Source organism: Actinia tenebrosa, unplaced genomic scaffold (assembly GCF_029948245.1).
Source record: "Actinia tenebrosa isolate PJP-AT-01 unplaced genomic scaffold, QUT_ActTen_1.0 PGA_scaffold0__85_contigs__length_37466705, whole genome shotgun sequence".
Lineage (NCBI taxonomy): Eukaryota > Metazoa > Cnidaria > Anthozoa > Actiniaria > Actiniidae > Actinia > Actinia tenebrosa.
Genome location: NW_028292569.1, coordinates 27,333,949 through 27,352,350, shown reverse-complemented (window position 1 = coordinate 27,352,350; position 18,402 = coordinate 27,333,949). Strand labels below are relative to the sequence as shown.

The 18,402-nt window shown below is 38.0% G+C and overlaps 1 protein-coding gene across 1 annotated transcript; it reads right to left on the bottom strand.

The window, feature by feature from the left end:
- Nucleotides 1-1,087: 1,087 nt before the first annotated feature.
- LOC116286891 (uncharacterized) lies at nucleotides 1,088-17,637 on the bottom strand. Its single transcript, XM_031693482.2, has 15 exons — nucleotides 17,209-17,637; nucleotides 15,630-15,704; nucleotides 15,367-15,524; nucleotides 14,630-14,715; nucleotides 13,869-13,958; nucleotides 13,019-13,133; nucleotides 12,633-12,788; nucleotides 11,664-11,865; nucleotides 10,561-10,667; nucleotides 7,578-7,725; nucleotides 6,818-7,005; nucleotides 5,018-5,184; nucleotides 3,159-4,778; nucleotides 1,889-2,057; nucleotides 1,088-1,677 (listed from the first exon to the last, which is right to left on the bottom strand). The coding sequence occupies exons 1-15, from the start codon at nucleotides 17,229-17,231 to the stop codon at nucleotides 1,451-1,453; spliced, it is 3,531 nt and encodes a 1,176-aa protein (XP_031549342.1). The 5' UTR covers nucleotides 17,232-17,637; the 3' UTR covers nucleotides 1,088-1,450.
- Between the last annotated feature and the right edge of the window lie 765 nt (nucleotides 17,638-18,402).

The window sequence follows — 18,402 nt, the reverse complement described above, 5'->3', positions numbered from 1 at the left end:
TAATAAATAAAAATAAGGACCCCTCTTAAAGGGCGCTTGCAGGATTCAAAATAGTAAAGTAGGGTTTGCGCAAAGAGTCTAAAATCCCCATATAACAGTATCTTAGCCTCCATTTACATCCTTAACAAAGATTTAACCTTATTGTCAACATTCTAAGACACTTTTGAAATAGTTTCCAGGCATCCTTAACAAAGATTTAACCTTATTGTCAACATTCTACGGGGGATATCCGGATCGACACCTTTTGGGACGCGGTTGCGAACACAAAAAAAAGGTAGTCGAAACATGGTTGTCCACTGACAATCCATACACTCTTCTAAAGACACCACGGAAACTATTTCAAAGAGTGTCTTAGAATGTTGACAATAAGGTTAAATCTTTGTTTTATATGGAAACTATTTCAAAAGTGTCTTAACAAAGATTTAACCTTATTGTTAACATTCTGAGACACTCTTTGAAATAGTTTCCGTGGTGTCTTAACAAAGATTTAACCTTATTGTCAACATTCTAAGACACTCTTTGGAATAGTTTCCATATATACTTAACAAAGATTTCACCTTATTGTTAACATTCTAAGACACTCTTTGGAATAGTTTCCATATAAAACAAAGATTTCACCTTATTGTTAACATTCTGAGACACTTTTGAAATATATATAATAGCATTTCTTGGGGCCCTTGCTACCATGGAGAGGCATTTCGCCTCCACCTACTTCCCTATGGACATTTCTGGTGCTTGCTACCAGCGCAGAGGACACAAAAAAATACTACTTTGTGCCTACCAGTAGAAAAGGTAGTCGAAACATGGTTGTCGAGGCGCGGACAATCCATACACTCTTCTAATCTTCAAATGCTTCTTCAAGTCCACTTCTTTCTTAAAAGTTCTCTTACAATCTTCGCACTCCATATATAGACTAACATATTTAACTACATAAACACGGGATGCGGGTAATCGCGGTACGAATCGAGGAATTCACTTTAGACGGGTAATCCTCCGGTGGTCGTTGCGCTGGAACCCCCATCCCCTATACTACTCAGGGGTGAGCAAAGATTTAAATTTAATAACTAAACAAAAAGAACAATTAATACAATGTTTTCAAACTTTCCTTTATTGAATGATTTATGTCTGGCTTTTCTAAACATTACATATTAAACGTAGTGGAATTACAAACCGCTTTACTTTTTTTGTCGCTGATAACCATTCATAATTATGATACAAGGGAGGTATTTACATGTAAAACAGTTTATATGCTATTCAACGACGCAATCTTTACTGTTAACTTGCTTTTCGTTGTTCAAAACTGATCGCTACGTAATATAATTCCTACGATAGCATTCATCTTCTTGAAAGAATGACGTTGCAATATTGCTAAAGAAAATGACGTTTTTAAATACATAACTGATCTGATTTTGATCAATCTAATAATCTAACAAACCTCTTTTTTTGCCGATTAATCAGAGGTCAGATCAGGATTCATGTTCAAGTAATCTAGCAAATTGTCTGTTTCAGGCCACGGGGATGGATCAAGAAGAGTGTCCATTGACGATTCAGCAAGGAGCATGTTGAGAACTTGTTCATCTGCTTCGTTTAGTTCAAAGTTATTGGAAGAAAGGGAATCCCATGAACCCGACGGTTGAGCTACTGAAGTATTGCTTGCCGATGCATGCTGGTCTTGCTCTGTTGAAAATATTAATAAACAACGATAAATAACGATTCTATATCAGGGTTGATATAGGGCCTTATTATTCAAAAAGTTAGAACATTAGCTGTATAGTAATGTGAGCCGCTTATTGCCGGCGCCCTTACGATCCGCATTAGGAATAAGTTCGCTATCTACCGTTGTAGAAGATAGGAAAGGCCAATTGATTTGAGTAAAAAAATGCCTTACCTCTCGTAGATGTGCTTGGATGGTTTGTATCAGAGAGTAACGACCGAAGAGAGCCTTGTTGAGAGTTTTCCGCAAAAGAAACATTCATTTGCTGTTGAGTTTGGTTGTCTTTTTGATTGACCATCAATAACTGTTCTTGTTGTCGAACTAACAGCTGCCTACGTTGATCCTAAAGTAAGGAAAAAGATCAAGAACTTAGCGTTTGAAGGGAAAGCGCCCAAAGTTGGCCAAGGGCACCAAATTGCACCCTGTGACTACATCTGCAAAGGATGCGCGCGATATTTTGCCGAGGTAGAATTGCGATTTACTTTTGCAACGCTGAGCACAACAAGTCTCATTTGACAAACACAACCTACAGATGTTGTGCGCAACATTGAATAGAGATTTATTTTTTTGCGACGTTGCGCAACAATTTCAATGCATGAACACAACCTAAAGAGGTTTGCGCAACACTGTCGAAGTAGAATCAAGATTTCAGGGTTCGTGCCTAGGCAATGACTTAAAATTCAAGGACAATTCAAGGAGTATCATGAACCAGACGTTCATGACAAGGACCCAAAAATGAATTTTCAAGGAGTATGTTCAGCTAATAACTATGCCAAGGTTTTACACGGTGGTTGCACATAGTCGACTTTCAGATTTTCCGATCTTTCTGTCTAGATCTAATCCATTCGATTTTGACCCGTTTTATCCGATATTTTAATCCATTCGATTTTGACCCGTTTTATTCGATATCTTGATCAATTCGATTTTGACCCGTTTTATTCGATATTTTAATCCATTCGATTTTGACCCGTTTTATTCGATATTTTAATCCATTCGATTTTTACCCGTTTTATTCGATATTTTCATCCATTCGATTTTGACCCGTTTTATTCGATATTTTCATCCATTCCATTTTGACCCGTGTTATTCGATATTTCAATCCATTCGATTTACTTCTGCAATGCTGAGCGCAACAAGTCTCATTATAGGAACACAACCTACAGATGTTGTGCGCAAAATTGAATTTCGATTTACTTTTGCGACGCCGCGCAACCATTTTATTGCATGAACCAAACCTCCAGAGGTCGTTCGCAATATTATCGAAGTAAAATCGAGATTTTCTTGCAACATTACGCGCAACGAGTCTCATTGTATTAACACGACCTGCAGCTTTGCGCGCACCCGTGTGAGATTGTCATTTTGTTACAGGAAGCGCGCAACAGTTGCAGCATGTGTCCGGACCTTAATCATTATAGCTAGCGTTACACACATCGTACATTACTACCTGGTGCATCTGAAGTAGTTGCTGCTGTTGAATGAGCAACGGACTATGCAGAAGCTGTTCTTCTCGTAGTTTTGCTTCTTCGATGCTATTTGATGACTGCGCAGTCGTTCTGTCAGGAGCTTTAGACGAAGAAGTTAAAAACATAGCCTCTAATTCCTGTGATGAGAAATTAGAGAAGTAGTCCTTCTTATTTTCCTTTTGTTTGTCGTTAACCCTTCTTTCGATGGCCTGGTTTCGCGGCGTTTGGCCAGTATGCTGAAGGAATGATGATCCTACTGCAGATGGATCACCAGACGAACCAGACCAAGTAGAAGTACTGAATTGCGATGCAGTCGAACTTCTTGTCCTACTTTGAATGTGCTGTCCAACGTTTCGTCTTGCATATACCGTACTTGTTCCCCGTAAGGAGCTCTGTTGCTGTTTCTGCAGGCCTTGTACGTCTTCGAATTGGTATGACATTGTTTGAGAGTTGTCGTTGCGATGTTCATCGGTTCCAAGAGCCGAACTGAAATGATTCGTAGTTTTCTGCAAGCTTTGGTCGAATGACAATGAGTCCTGCTCACTAGAACCAGAAGCTTGGGCTTGTTTCAGTAAACCAAGTAACGTTTGCGCAACATCGGGTTGAGAACTCAAGCCAGACAAAAGCTTTTGCATTGACTCTGGATTCTGCGAAGAAGCAGTTAGTAAACTTTGAATGTTACTTAGAGTCGATGGGGGCCGTTCTCTTGTTCCAGAACTGAAACCAGTAGGGAATGAATTCGCCAAGTTAGTTTTCTCCACACATGCGGCAAAATTTTGTTGTCTTCTTTGAGGCACAAGTTCTTGTATACTAGGGTAGACTGGTTGCTGCGAAGTCTGGAAATCACGAAACGCAGCCTCCTGCTGTGGAATAAACGAGGATGCTATTCCTGATGCCGTACTAAACAACTGACTGTCAGCAACTGGCTGACGGCCGTCCGAAGCGTAATATATATTAGCCTGTTTGGGGTCTTGTCGAGAAACCATAGGATACTGGACAGTTCCTCGAGACGGCGCTAAGAGCGGAACTGGCGCTTCCTTTTCATTTCGTTCGCGAATATTTTCACCCTGACGCTGAATTTCAGCTGAATTATAATGTTCATGCACCAAAGCACCTGAATTCATTGAACGTTTTTCTTCTAATACGGTGACGTTGACAATGTTATTAGCTGATTCTACAGTTGTTCTCATGTCTAGTGTGGTGGCTTGGGTTGCCTGTGGTTGAGACGAAGTGTCGTTCGTTACCTTCATTCTTTTCTCAAGGTAATATTTTAATTGTCTTTGGTTGCGTTTTTCAGTTTTTCTTCGTCTTTCTTTTAATGTCTGTACGAGTTCTTTCTGCGTAGTTTCTTGTCTTTCGTGCATCTCGCTGACCTTCTTGGTCCTTTTAAATTGTTCTTCGAACAGTTCCTGATTTGCACCGGGATTAATGGTAAGTTGAGCCTGTAAGTTTAGTAGCATTTGCTGTTGAACTGACTGTAGTTGTTGTTTTTGCTTGGTAATGGTCTCTTCCAGTAGGGTGTGTTTCGTCATTAACTGGTCATGTAGTTGGCCCTGTGCTTCGATGAAGTTTTCAAGTTCTTCGAAAGACATCGTTAAGTCCTACAACAAGACAATACAAAATGAGTGTTTGGTTGGTCCGTTTGTGTCCAGCTCTTTGTGGTGAAGGGGAAGGACCCAAGTCTTTTCGCCACAGGTAACCCATCCCTCTCGAATCTAAACAAAAACCGGAGCGAGCTTACTGCGGAGGCAAGGCACATTGGAATGCAAAGAAAATACGATTAGCCAATAAAAAGAACTTTTTTGTTATTTCTTAAGGCTGTGAATATCACTCAACTAACCATTGACTCGGTGCTTTCCGTGTCTCCTTCATCCTCACACGACTGGCGTTGGCTTTCGGCCGATCCTACAGTAGACATGTGCTTACCATCCAATGAGTTAGCACTGTTTACAGGAGGCACATTGCTGCTTGACAAATCGTTCATTACCGGCACTACCTCTTTGCAAGCTGATAAAAACAAAATAGTACGTGTTACAGTGGTATATTACGGTTTTAAAGCAACCGTCTCGTTGGCCAGGAATAGCTTTGATTGAACAAGACCCTGCTGGCAGGGTACACTGGGATACCTGGAGGAACTGGAGGACCTGGTTTCAACATGCATGGAGGATTTAGTTGGTCGAGTTACTAAAAATACTGATAAAGTATTTCGTGACGTCTCGAAGTTTGACCTGAGCCTAAGAATCTAAAGGAGAACTAAAAATAAGTTGCAAAATTTCGAACAACAGTATTAAAAGCCGTTTATAGGCAGAACTCATCAAACTCATCAAACTCATCAAACTCATCGAATAACTCAATCTGGAACTCCAATTCCAGTTCCGGGATCCGGATTTTGGCATACGTAATTAGAAATACGTTTCAAAAGCATGCAAATTCGCACGACTCGCTTTAAAATCAAAATGCTTATTTACTGGCGTAAAAACAGGCTAATATTTGCTGAAGACCTCTCATGATTGCTTTACATTTCATAATTTTATAATTTATCGATATTGTAAAATCGAAAAATTAAAGGAGATCATAACGCTTCGAACGGCAAACATCAAACCCTAGAATGTGCGTAGCAAATTATTTATTTTGCTTCTAAAATCAAATAGAATCTTAAAATAAATATTGCTATGTACCTTATGTTCCTTCGTGAGTAGACTTTGAAGCCAAAACAGTTAATATAAATCAATAAATATAGGCTATAAGACTATATTGTCAAGTTCAAGAATATTAAACGAGTGGTGCTGAATTAATTTTACTATCGCTTATCGTAATTCTGACTCTTGAAACCCTATTCTCCTCATCGATCTTCTGTCTGCTGTACTGTTTGTAATTAGTCGTTAGGCGTAATTTTCCTTACTGACGAAATCAATAAAAAAGAAAAAGAAAAAGAAAAAAATAAATTTAACTAAAATAAATAAAAAATTAATTAATTAATTTAATTTAATTTAAAGAAAGTTAATCAAAACAAGCTATTGCCCATAAAGTTCATTGAAAATTCTTAGAGATAACCGATTCGAAATCATCACTATCTTCTCGGCTTGAAATCCTTCTTTAAGAATTTGATAAATTAATATTTCTAGTTCGGCTGTCTTGAATTACAGCAGTCAACGGAATAGAGCATGCGTAGACACAAACCTCTGTTGCGTGATCTGCTAGCTCCGCCCTCTCATAATTACTTGACAACATAGTGACATTGATTAACATCTGGTACATGATAATTGTTTGGACTATAGACGGGAACCCTAGCAGATGCCCGCAAAGGTCGCTTGGGAAAGTTCCTGAAGACCCCTAGGTAACTATTACGCAACTTCGTCATTTTGTCGAGGAGAAAAAGAAGTTGTCATTTTGTCGAGAAAAAAAAAAAAAATCAAAAGACCAAAAATACAAAGGCATTTTACGACTGTGATCGCAGGTATCCCAGTAAAAAAGGCATTTTACGACTATGATATCACAGGTATCAAAGTAGATGCTGATGACGATCATCTTCAGTGCCCGTCCTAACAATGCAGGGTTCACAGCATATGGTGAAAACTGTTGTGGCGTCCCTCCCTGGCCTTCACAGGAAAAAGCTAAACAAATAAACTAAAACAAATACCTGCGTTACGTTTAACCGGCACGTTTTCCTGTTGGACTTCCAACCCGGGCACCATCAAACTAGTCTGTTGCTGGTTTTGATAAGGATACAAGCTGCTGTTGCTTCCGATGGAGACAATGCTTGTGTGCAGTGGATTACACAGACTGGCCTTTTTCCTCTCTCGTAGACTTTCCATGCCATCCTTGTTACTGCAATTTTAAACAATCAAAAAATATACAGCTATTTCAACAACAAAAATTGTTGAAGGTTTTATTGCATGTCACTTGCATGCTGCATTCTAAGCCGGAGCTGCAATATGGGTTTTTCCGGAGCAAATTTTCTTCTATGCTTACATTATTTACATATGAATATAATATATGAATATATATCCCTTGGGCAAAACTTAACCTGCTAAAATCCAATTCGATATCTGAGTTAGCCGTGCCGTGACTTTGATCAGCCTAGAAGTTGTTTCAGGGTTCGAAACAGCCTGTGTAGCTGCCCAAAGGGAAGGGAAGGGAAGGGAAGGGAAGGGAAGGGAAGGGAAGGGAAGGGAAGGGAAGGGAAGGGAAGGGAAGGGAGGAAAGGTAGGGCCTGCAATGAACCTACTCGATTTTTCCTACCGCCCCCTAAGTAATATATGCAAACTCTCAACCAATCAAATCAAAGGATAAAGAATTCCTTACAAGGATGAGGTCGGGGGAGGGGGGATTTTTTACCCTGTCCTATATCCTTGCTATTGTCCTGTCCTACCCGGCACCCTTTGACCCAATCAACTTACCAAACGGCAACATTCGTGCTGCAAAAAAATTCGGGTTTCGAGTTCCAGTGGTTGTAGGAGATGAAGCTACGACTCTTCATCCATAACCACTGGTCACCCTTGGATCGCATCCGATAAGGTTCCGTCTTGCATTCACCGTATTCTAACACTGAAAACAGATCAAAAAAGACAAATATCCATTTATTAATTTTAATGTTCAAACAGTGGGGACAAAAGGTTTTTAAGGGTGCCATGGGGAAAATACAAACCATTTAAAGAGGAAAGTCGAGGCGTGACGAAAAGCTCTTTCTTGTTGGCACAACAATCAAAAATATACTAACTCAGACAGAAATTTAATTGACGGAAGCCGAAAATTCAGACGACTTTTACTAAACATGCATCAAGAGTTCCGCCAAGAAAATATGAACTAATTAACTTTCTTTACTGTTCTAAGCGCATGCTCAAGGGGTCAAAAAGTGGGATTATCGGTTGTGAAGATTGCTATCATTTAATCGTATATTTCTTATCAAGCACAACAATAGAAAAAAGTGTCGGGCTAAAACACCTACCACAGGTGGACATTTGACTTTTTCGGATTTATGGTTTGGACATTGATTTTTCGTGCGGTTCAGTCCCTCGATCGGATAACGTTCCCGCGGCTTTTCGGATTCATCGATAAATGCGTGTTTTTGACATTTTGATTTTTTCGATTTCTTGCGGTTTCTTGTTTTTCAGTGGCGTTTCTTTACCCTGTGGTTTTAGCTTCCCCCACTCCTCTCCATTACACTTGCTATGTTGATTCAAACGCAAGTTCTTTCTTCGAGGCTGAGCGACGGATCCGGCGAATAATTTAAGAAAGCGTGGGCAATATTTCGCTGATGTTTTCGAAGAGCACGATAAACAAACTAAATTACTGTCACAATAGAGAAACTGGATTATGTGGAAATACTTATGATTCCTTCAAAAATGAAAAAAACTCTTTGTAAAATAATTTTTATATATTTAAACATCTTATTTGTTTGGTGCATTTGCTGACTTGGCTCGGCTCATTCAAAGCCTTTTAGTATTAGTACTTCATTGTTACCGTACGTTTATATATTTCTTAATAGTTTTTTTAAAGTTAATTGTTCGCTTGTTTGCTTTCCATTTGGTGCCAGCTGGCTCCGCTCAGTTGAAACCTTTGACTAAAAGGAATAAGATAAATCATTAATGTTTGTTTGTTCGTTCGTTTGTTTGTTTGATTGCTTTTCACTTCATATCTCTCCGTTTCACTCAGCTTTCTTGAAGCATTTTCTGGATGCTCTTTTAGTGTATGACTCGACTCAGAAAACAGATTCACATTGAATTCAGCGACAGTCGAATTCAGCCTCACTTCAGACATAAACCAAACAATATAATATGGGATTAAAATAAATAGAAATAAATAGAATTTAGCAGTGGCTTTCCACAGGCAGATTGGCTCTTCATCCACAGAATATTTATAAAACAGTAATGATAAAAAGGTAAATTATACACCGTGAAAAGATGAAAAAAAGACTAGCGTCCAAAACGTCAGTACGTTTTTTCATCTTTTCACGGTGTATAATTTACCTTCTTATCGTTACTGTTTCATTAGAAACACCGACGCAGCTAACACTAGTTTTTAGCTAGTTATCTATTCTCACTCTACCAAGAACGACCCTCGAATTTGTCAACTACATTACAATACGTGTTTAGTTTTACCTCGAGATAGTCAGTGTGACAGCCTCCTCGATCGACCTTTAACCAAAGTTCATATATACTTCTTTCAAATAAGGTTCCCATCGCCAAAGGCGATATAGGCAATAGGCAATAGGCGAAAAGCGATAGGAGATAGGTCATTCCAAGATCCATGAAAAAGCTGGAACGACTTGTGTTTCTGCTGCTTATTCTTGTCTAGAACATGGACATTAGTGTTAAGACGGATTCAATGTTCTTTGTATTCAACGAGACCATTTCCATGTCTGAGTGACCTATCGCCTTTGGCAATGACAACATTTTTAGGTGTATTTCTAACCTTAACACAGTTTTCGTGATGTGCCCCTACAATAAAAGGTTTTTCTAGCACGAGCATGTCATACGCCAGTGCTCGTTCATAAACGCACGTACTTGTGCTCTCAGCGTATGTAAAGAGCAAAACACGAAGGACAGACTCTTCCCGCAATGTTATTTTTATCGCTCGAGGTCGATTTACAGGTCCAGGAACATAGAAAAATAAAATAACCCTTCTATTAGTTGATTCGTATGTAAATTGCTAAAGGAAACCAATTAGGCTTTGGTTGTAAAGAAAAATAAATTAGACGTTGACGATCGGACGTTGTTTGTACTGCATTTAGCCCTACGATGTGCTTATAGCAATGGCTTTACTCAAAGTGTTATAGTGCATAGTTAGTTTGTTTTTCGACTGCTTACTTCCTGACTGACTGATAATGAATATTAATAACTTATTAATAATATTAAATGATATAAGAAAGGTGGTAAACCTGCGGGGGAAGAATACACCTACTTTTCACGAAAGAAAGTTAGACCATCGGAAAAAGTTTCGAATTTTCCGCAAAAAAGATATCAAAAAAAAGATGATTTATTACATACATATTTACTTTTTAAAACATACTGACACAAACTAGCCGCTTCTGCAGTCTGCAGGCATCTCTTTTTATATTTTATTTTTAGTCACTTGGCCCAAGTTCCTGTGATAAAGGATCTTAAACCACAGGTAGCTTGCCGAAGAAACGATAGACCTCTTGCATGTGACGTCAAAGGAGCTCAATTTGGAGGACAAAAGAAAGGAGTTTAAATCTACTAAAATTTGGAAGTCTTTTATTTTGCCCTCTAAATTGAGCTCCATTCCGAAGGTCTGAAAGGGTCTATTTAGAAACTCCAAAGCAAAGAAAGATGCCTGCTGAGGGAGGTGGGGGGGGGGGGGGGGGGGGGGGGGGGGGGGAGGGGGGGAGGTGGGTATACTGATACATAAAAAAGAACTTACATAGCTGATGAACAGAGGCGAGCATCTGCATGTCTTCGTGATGAATGTAAGAATACATAGAGGATCCCAACAGCTCATAAGGCCAGAAACCAGTCAAGGTGATGGATCTGTGGCGATATTGAAAACAAGTTATAATAATAATTATAAGTTATAATAATAATGATGATTTGCTATTTGAGGTATAAGAGGTAAATTGATTGTTATAATAATAATTATAAGTTATAATAATAATGATGATTTGCTATTTGAGGTATAAGAGGTAAATTGATTGTTCTAATGATAATTATAAGTTATATTAATAATGATGATTTGACAACAATAATTCAATAACACTTAAATCAAGGTATAAGAGGTAAATGGACAGTCTTCTTCGCAGAAGTCATTAGTAAGAAATAATAACAGGAATTAACAGTGGCTCTTAGAAGTTTATCTTTACAAAGGGAGGAAAACCAGAGAACCCAGAGAAAAACACTTGAGGTACAGGAGAGAAGCAACAAACAACTCTACTCATATACGACACCAAGCCCAGCGGGACTTGAACCTGGGTCGCATTGGTGGGAGGCAAGGCAAGTATGAAGGAGAGTAATAAATTGAAAAAATTGCTGCAAAACATCTTGGGTCTTTGCGTAATCAAGACTTGGTTTGATTTTTTCCCAATTCTGCCAGTCATAACAAGGGACTGAGCATTTTCAAATTATCAATGGTTATGCATGTTTGCTCAGTTTTGTTGCACATGATTGACAGCAAATGAGACATGACAGGGCCGTAACCAGAACTTTTACAGGGAGGGCAGTGCACATCCAATAAAATCGGACCATTGATAGGTTTTTTTATTACCAACTCAGTGGCGTAACTAGGGATCTTGCAGGGAGGTGCACAGGCAATAATTTGCAGAACCAAAAAGAAAAAAAAAAGGAAGTGCAAGAGCGGACCTTAAGTTTTTATAGGGGGGGTGCACGTGCACCCTGTGCTCCCCCCTGGTTACGGCCCTGCATGAAATAATTTCAGCTGGGTTGCAATGCAAGACATTTTTCTCAGTACGACGAATATCAGGAACTGTAGAGACAAGGTGGGCTTGGAAGGCACAGTTTTTTTGTTTTTACCTGGGATCAACGAACAAGAACTTTCCATCCATTGTGTGCCTGGATTCAAATTCAACTGGTGGACTCTCATTGACAGTTGCGAACCTTTTGAGGCCTGGTCGTGTCAAACATCCTACTGCTACTAGACAGCGATTTTTCTCAGTAAAGGCTTGCCCTTGTTGATCCCTTCGAGTAACAGCGTTGCAACCACTCACAATCGTATCTGCATGTACGAAAAGTCAGGTGACATAACCCCCATTAAACCAAGCAGTTGTGTCAATATCAACACCACAATTAGAAAGAGCATCCCAATATTGGTAAGAAGGCAAAGTTTCAACTCTACATTATGACCTGAGACCTTCTTATGAATATTGAGGTGCACTTTCCAAGGACACTCCAGTCTTTACTAACACTAATAATAATTATTTACTATTATTAATATCATCATCATCATCATAAGTCATCATCACCATCATCATCATCATGTATCATCATCATGTATCATAATCATGTATCATCATCACGTATCATCATCATCATCATCATGTATCATCATCATGTATCATCATCATCATCATCATCATCATCATGTATCATCATCATGTATCATAATCATGTATCATCATCACGTATCATCATCATCATGTATCATCATCATGTATCATCATCATCATCATCATGTATCATCACCATCATGTATCATCATCATCATCACCACCATCATTACGACTATCATCATCATCCTCATAATCACCATCATCATCAACATCATCACCATCACCACCAATACAGACAACCACCATCATCATCATCCTCATCATCCTCATCATCCTCATCATCATCATCATCACCATCACCACCAACACAGACAACCACCATCATTATCAGCCTTGGAATGTGTACAGTAGACTAGAAACTTGTCTTCATCTCTCTCATGGGATACTGAAAGCAATAGAGTCTAGCTGTAAAGAGAACTTTGACTGAATGTACCTTGTGATTGTTTCTTGGTTTCCCAGATGTCTGTATACCCAAGGACGTGAACCATTTCATATGGGTCTTGGTTGTCAGTGAAGTGCTTGTCAGATACACATTCAATGCGAACATCAAAGCTGTGTCTTGTTGGCTTGCTGTTGATTCTGTGGAGTCCTAAGAATATAAAATGCAATCAGAATTGCAAATGGAAAACAATAGACAATTCTTGTATTTGCACAAATATTATTGGTTCCTGTTGTAACTCTACTCATGGATTTGATTCTAATTTCAAAGATCAAACCGATGAGCACAGAAGATTAGAAGCATTATATTAGCTAGCATGCACATCACCTATGCTTTAAATTATTCAGATAAGTGTATAACTAGTAGCTGATTTGACTAACCATTTACATCTGACTGCATTATACAATCCTTGTTGTCTCCACTCAGTTCATACAAAACTATTGATTTGTCCTCTGGATGAACAAAGTCTATCAAATTCCTACCCATGATTTGATCCTGTTAGGATAAGAAATTATATTTACAGGAGAGACTTTAGAATAGTATAAGAAGTGGAAGCTAAAATTATTATTCAATGAAATCAAGCCAAACTTCAATGCATGTAAGTGGCGATAGATATTCACATATACTTATTTCAATAAAGTTAGTCACCAAAAACCTAGAAAGCTGAGATCACTGATATGAGCATCATGGGAAACTTTTCATATCAAAAAAGCATATATATACAAAGCTTTTTTAATACAAACTGCAGCTTGATGATGCTCAGAAGAGGTGAGACTGTAACCGGTAAAAGATTCGCAAGTCCATGAACAGTTATCAAGCGCTTGAACATGTAAAATGAATTTACCCATAATCCTTGCCGGCCTCAGCTTTATAGCTTTTCAGGTGACTAACTTTATTGAAATAAGTTAGAATATTGTATACTGGACATATTAAACATGAAAACACTATTGGTTATTTGAAAGTGGTACCTTTTTTTCAAAAACGTTTGGTATATAGAAGGGTAATGGGTAGATTTAAGGAGCAGAGCATCTCCGTACAACTTGCTCTAAATCCTTCCCCCCCCCACATGGGAGCAATGTGCCATTTCATTTTCTTGCCAAATCCACAGGAATCCCACATGAATTAATTATTAATTGGTGTCAAAAGCAAACCTTTGGAGGGCACATGTCCCCCCCCCCCATATCCCCCTCCCTCTGCTGGTGTATGTTATGTATCCACTGAGACACCTACCACTTCATAACCTAACAGTGGAGTGATGCTTTGTGACATGTAGACGATTTCACCTATTCTTGAAAGCACAAATATAAATCCATTGAGAGACTGAAAAAGATATGCAAAAAAAAATCATAAGGATGGGTCGGCCTATAAGTCAGATAAATCACATAAAGGAAGGAATTAAATACAAGTAGTGCAAACATCAATATTTAATCAAACCCTGGAGTGTCCTAACAAACTCTAGTAACGTGATACCAAGCCAGGGAATGGAGCCCATGACTCCAGAGGTGATATTTTATCAAACATCAATATTTTATCAAACCCTGGAGTGTCCTAACAAACTCTAGTAACATGTGATACCAAGCAAGGAATGGAGCCCATGACTCCAGAGGTGATATTTTATCAAACATCAATATTTTATCAAACATGGGAGTGTCCTAACAAATTCTAGTAACATGTGACTGTCAAGCCAGGGAGTGGAACCCATGACTCCAGAGGTGATATTTTATCAAACATCAATATTTAATCAAACCCTGGAGTGTCCTAACAAACTCTAGTAATGTGATATCAAGCCAGGGAATGGAGCCCATGACTCCAGAGGTGATATTTTATCAAACATCAATATTTTATCAAACCCTGGAGAGTCCTAACAAACTCTAGTAACATGTGATACTAAGCCAAGAAATGGAACCCATGACCCAAGAGCTGAGAGGCAAGTTCACTTCCCCTATAACAGTCTTGAATCCTAAAATCTCTATAAGGGACTTTGATATTACCTCGTCCAACAGACAAGAAATTTCACCACTTGAAAGAAAGGACATGTGAAGGCCATATTCTTTACCTAATACTGAGCTAGTCAGATCTAAAAAATAAGGAGAGTATAAATTAATATGGAATATTCTAATAATCTAAAGGAAATGGCAATAGAAGTAAACAAGCTTAAGAAACCCTAATGATCTTTTCAAGTAAAGCAGAAATTTAGCTAGCAATTTTCAATCTGCATTGACCAAATCCCTACAGAGTGAAACCAATAAATTAATGGCATGATACCACAAAATTGCAGTCATAAACCCCAAGCTTATACAAATCAGTAAGGGTTTTTGATTTGCTTATAACCAGGAGGGCTTATACTTTGGGAGAAGGGGCTTATCACCTCGTGTCACCTAACCTCTTCACGCTTGGTTCTTCATAAAACGCTAGAGGGGAGGGGCTTATAAATGGGAGGAATAAGATTTCGAAGAGTTTGGAATGAAGACATAATGGTTATTTCTTTCTCTTATTTCTATATTCAATCTTATGTTTCATCAACAAAAAAAATACCAGGTTTCAGAGGTGGGCCAAAAGCGTGGAGGAGGGGGGACTTAACTGGAAGGACTGGAAGAATATTTGAGTTAGCAGACTGGTAGTCTTATGACTGGGGGGGGGGGAACTTATAACTGGTATTTTATGGTACGTGGGCATGTTAGACAAATGTTGTAGGATAAAGAAACTTTACCAACATCTTACTAATTACCATTATGGATCCTCATATAGTTCACTGTCATTTTTAGAACAGTTGTTTTGTCTAGTTTCTTTTGTGAAGTAGCACATGTTGGAACCATGGAAGCAAGTTCATTAATGTAGATATTTAGTTTGTCCCTGCGTCGCTTCTCACTTTCATTCCTGGTTGTCCTACAATAAAGATAACTCTGTATAAGTATATTAAATATAGAGAGCTGTTTAGGATTTTAAAAAGGAATGTAAACACTTTTATTGTCACAACATTCATTTCAGTACCTTCTCTTTCCAGAGCCTCCTTTACTTGTCTCATAGTTTTTAAGCTCCTCTTCATCTTCATCTGACATTCTCAACCTTGATGATATTATTGAAATGTAAATGATTTTATTTAGTTTTTTTATGATAAAAGTAAAGAGGACACCCAAATCTTCCAACACTCTATCTACCAACACTCTACAGATACCAATTTTGGGGTCATATTTTTTACTAATACTGTTTTTTAACCTTATCAAGTGTATACAGTCAAAGTACCTCAAGCGTGAACACGTAGAGGTCATTAATGACTTTATTTTTGGATTCTTGATTTCATTATTTGATTCGAATCTTCAAAGCCTGGCATATACAAAAGCCAAGCATATATGCAACTGAAATGCAAAAACAACTTTTTGTGCAAGGAATATGTAATATTAATGACTTACCTTCTGTTTGTGCTATAAACAAGAGCCTACGAGCCAAGTTAATCGATTTTTCAAATTATTATCATTTTTTGAATATTGAAGATTCGTTTTCATTAATGAATGTTGGAATCGAATAATGAAATCAAGAATCCAAATATAAAGTCATTAATTACCTCTACGTGTTCACGCTTGAGGTAGTTTGACTGTAACGTACTTCTAACTCTGTGTGCTAAAACAAACAAACATCAATAGATAACAGAAGTAAACATATCACAAGCCATAGCCACTAGATCTTTTTTAAGTATGATAAACAGGATGCATTGTGGACTATCTTGGGTACGAACGCCATACAGCATATATGAATGATGGAAAAAAGATGTTTGCACTTAAAGCTAGACCAAATACCCCACTGAGGTTCCATATCTCAGAAAACGTCTATTGTAAGACCCACTATGATAAATAGTCAACAATTAAACGACCAAATAGACAACAATTTGGATCCCATCTAATACCAATAAGCAGTCAAACAAAACTTTGGGTTTTGTTTGTTTGTCTATCTAATAAACAATATTTAAACAAGAACATGCAAGTTAAGATACTAGTAATAAGATACTACTAGTACATATAGTTAAATAATGGACAGTGACCCACAATTTAACCATAATCTAATCATAAGTATACTGTATCTCAAAGAGGACGAGAAAATTGGAAAAACTTAGAAGAAAAGGATAAGATATAGAAAAGAGGAGGATGTTTAAAACAAAGATTACAATCTAATGCAAGATAAATTCTTACCACTTTAAGTTAGTCACGTGATCAATCAAGTCGCTATTTCCATATTATTGTTATCACAAAAAACGGAATTTTAAAGCTGATTCCTATAAAATCTACGCAGATTTAAAAAGAATTGGCCCTTGTAATTACAATTGCTTAAAGAAAGAACATTTTTAAAGATATTTTTAGTGAGCATTTTCCCCTCCAACCTCAGCCACCTCAGACTGTCCAATATAAAATATAACTCGCTCAAATCCTTTAGCTGCCATTAAGTTTACCATTTTAAGATTACGTGAGAAATAATAACCCATGATCGCAACTTAGTAATCAAGTTGTTAAATCGTAAGCCGTTATGGGTTCAAGTAAATTCAAAATAGATGTAGTTCAATTCATGTTCAAGAACTTACGAGTTTCTCGAGTCAGACTCCATTGGTGTCGTAAAAGCATTCCTTTATGTTCATCTTTGGCGAACAAAGTTCACTTGTTCAGTTCGTGGTTTGTTTATGAAGTGCTTGAGTACCAAATTATAGAATACTACATGCTTCTATACCATTAACTTAGGCAGGAAGGGAAGGTGAATTACAACAGAAAACTAATTTTCTAGTTCATTCATGGAGGAAGGCTGGTACGTATACACACGACTTATACTAGACCATGTTCAACTGTTGAGGTCGCTATTTTTAGGAACTCTCTTCTAAAAACGTCGAGTAAGATTACCGGAATATTCTTCAAAGATTTTAGGATCCTGTTAAGTGTTTCTGTTTCAAAGTAAACGTCTCAGACACAAGGATAACGAGTTAAACTTTTAGTGTTTGAGTCAAGCGACACCCGAGTGAAACCACAGGACTCCCGCAATTTGTTTTTTTTTTTTACAGAAGAAGCATCCATCTTCCAAGCATATAGAGCGTTTTCACGTGACGTCACAGCGGCCATTATGTGGGTGGTACCAAAACAATACATTTTCTATCCTCCGGTAATTGAACTCTATTTTTATGCAAAATACTGTGCAGAAAGTTTCTATTGTTTATGGCTGCCTTCTCACGTGAGTGAAAACACTCTATTACTCCGATCTTTAATAACGCAAAATATGAACTTTTGACGTTCATATTATATACCTTGACATTTTTTTTTGTACCTATAGACTATATCATTTTATGGGCTACCTGTGGTAGAATGGTCCCCCCCCCCCCCTGCCCCCCCCTGCCCCCCCCCCCCCCCCCTGCCCCCAATTTCCTTTTATGGGCTACCTGTTTCTGTGGAGAAAATAAAGGTATTTGCAGATCTCATTATGTTTAAAAGGTAGAGTATCTGCAGTAATTGTTTAAACAACTGCTGAATGGGTGTGACCAAGGGGGTGCATTGGGAGCTCATTCATCCCCCCCCATACAAGCTGAAGGTCTGCTCACTCATTCATTGTTGGAACCCTATTTTGCTTCTGCAAGTCCTTGGAGTTTTATATCAGTTCTTTAATAAAGTGATGGCTATTTTATTTCAGTTTCATTTCCATTACATGTGCAACAATTTAGCAAAACCCCTGGTTATGCCTCTTTGATGGTAACTAATATCTTTGCAGGGAGAAAAGGAATACTCCCATAAAACAA

What these genes read in the sequence shown, in the direction of transcription:
- LOC116286891 (XM_031693482.2), bottom strand. Translation starts at nt 17,231, where the DNA reads ATGGAGTCTGACTCGAGAAACTC. An exon ending in TTTCTTGTCTGTTGGACGAG is followed by an intron (nt 13,959 to 14,629) that starts GTAATATCAAAG and finishes TATCTTTTTCAG; the next exon opens with TCTCTCAATGGATTTATATT. An exon ending in CGCCTCTGTTCATCAGCTAT is followed by an intron (nt 7,726 to 10,560) that starts GTAAGTTCTTTT and finishes ATCTGTTTTCAG; the next exon opens with TGTTAGAATACGGTGAATGC.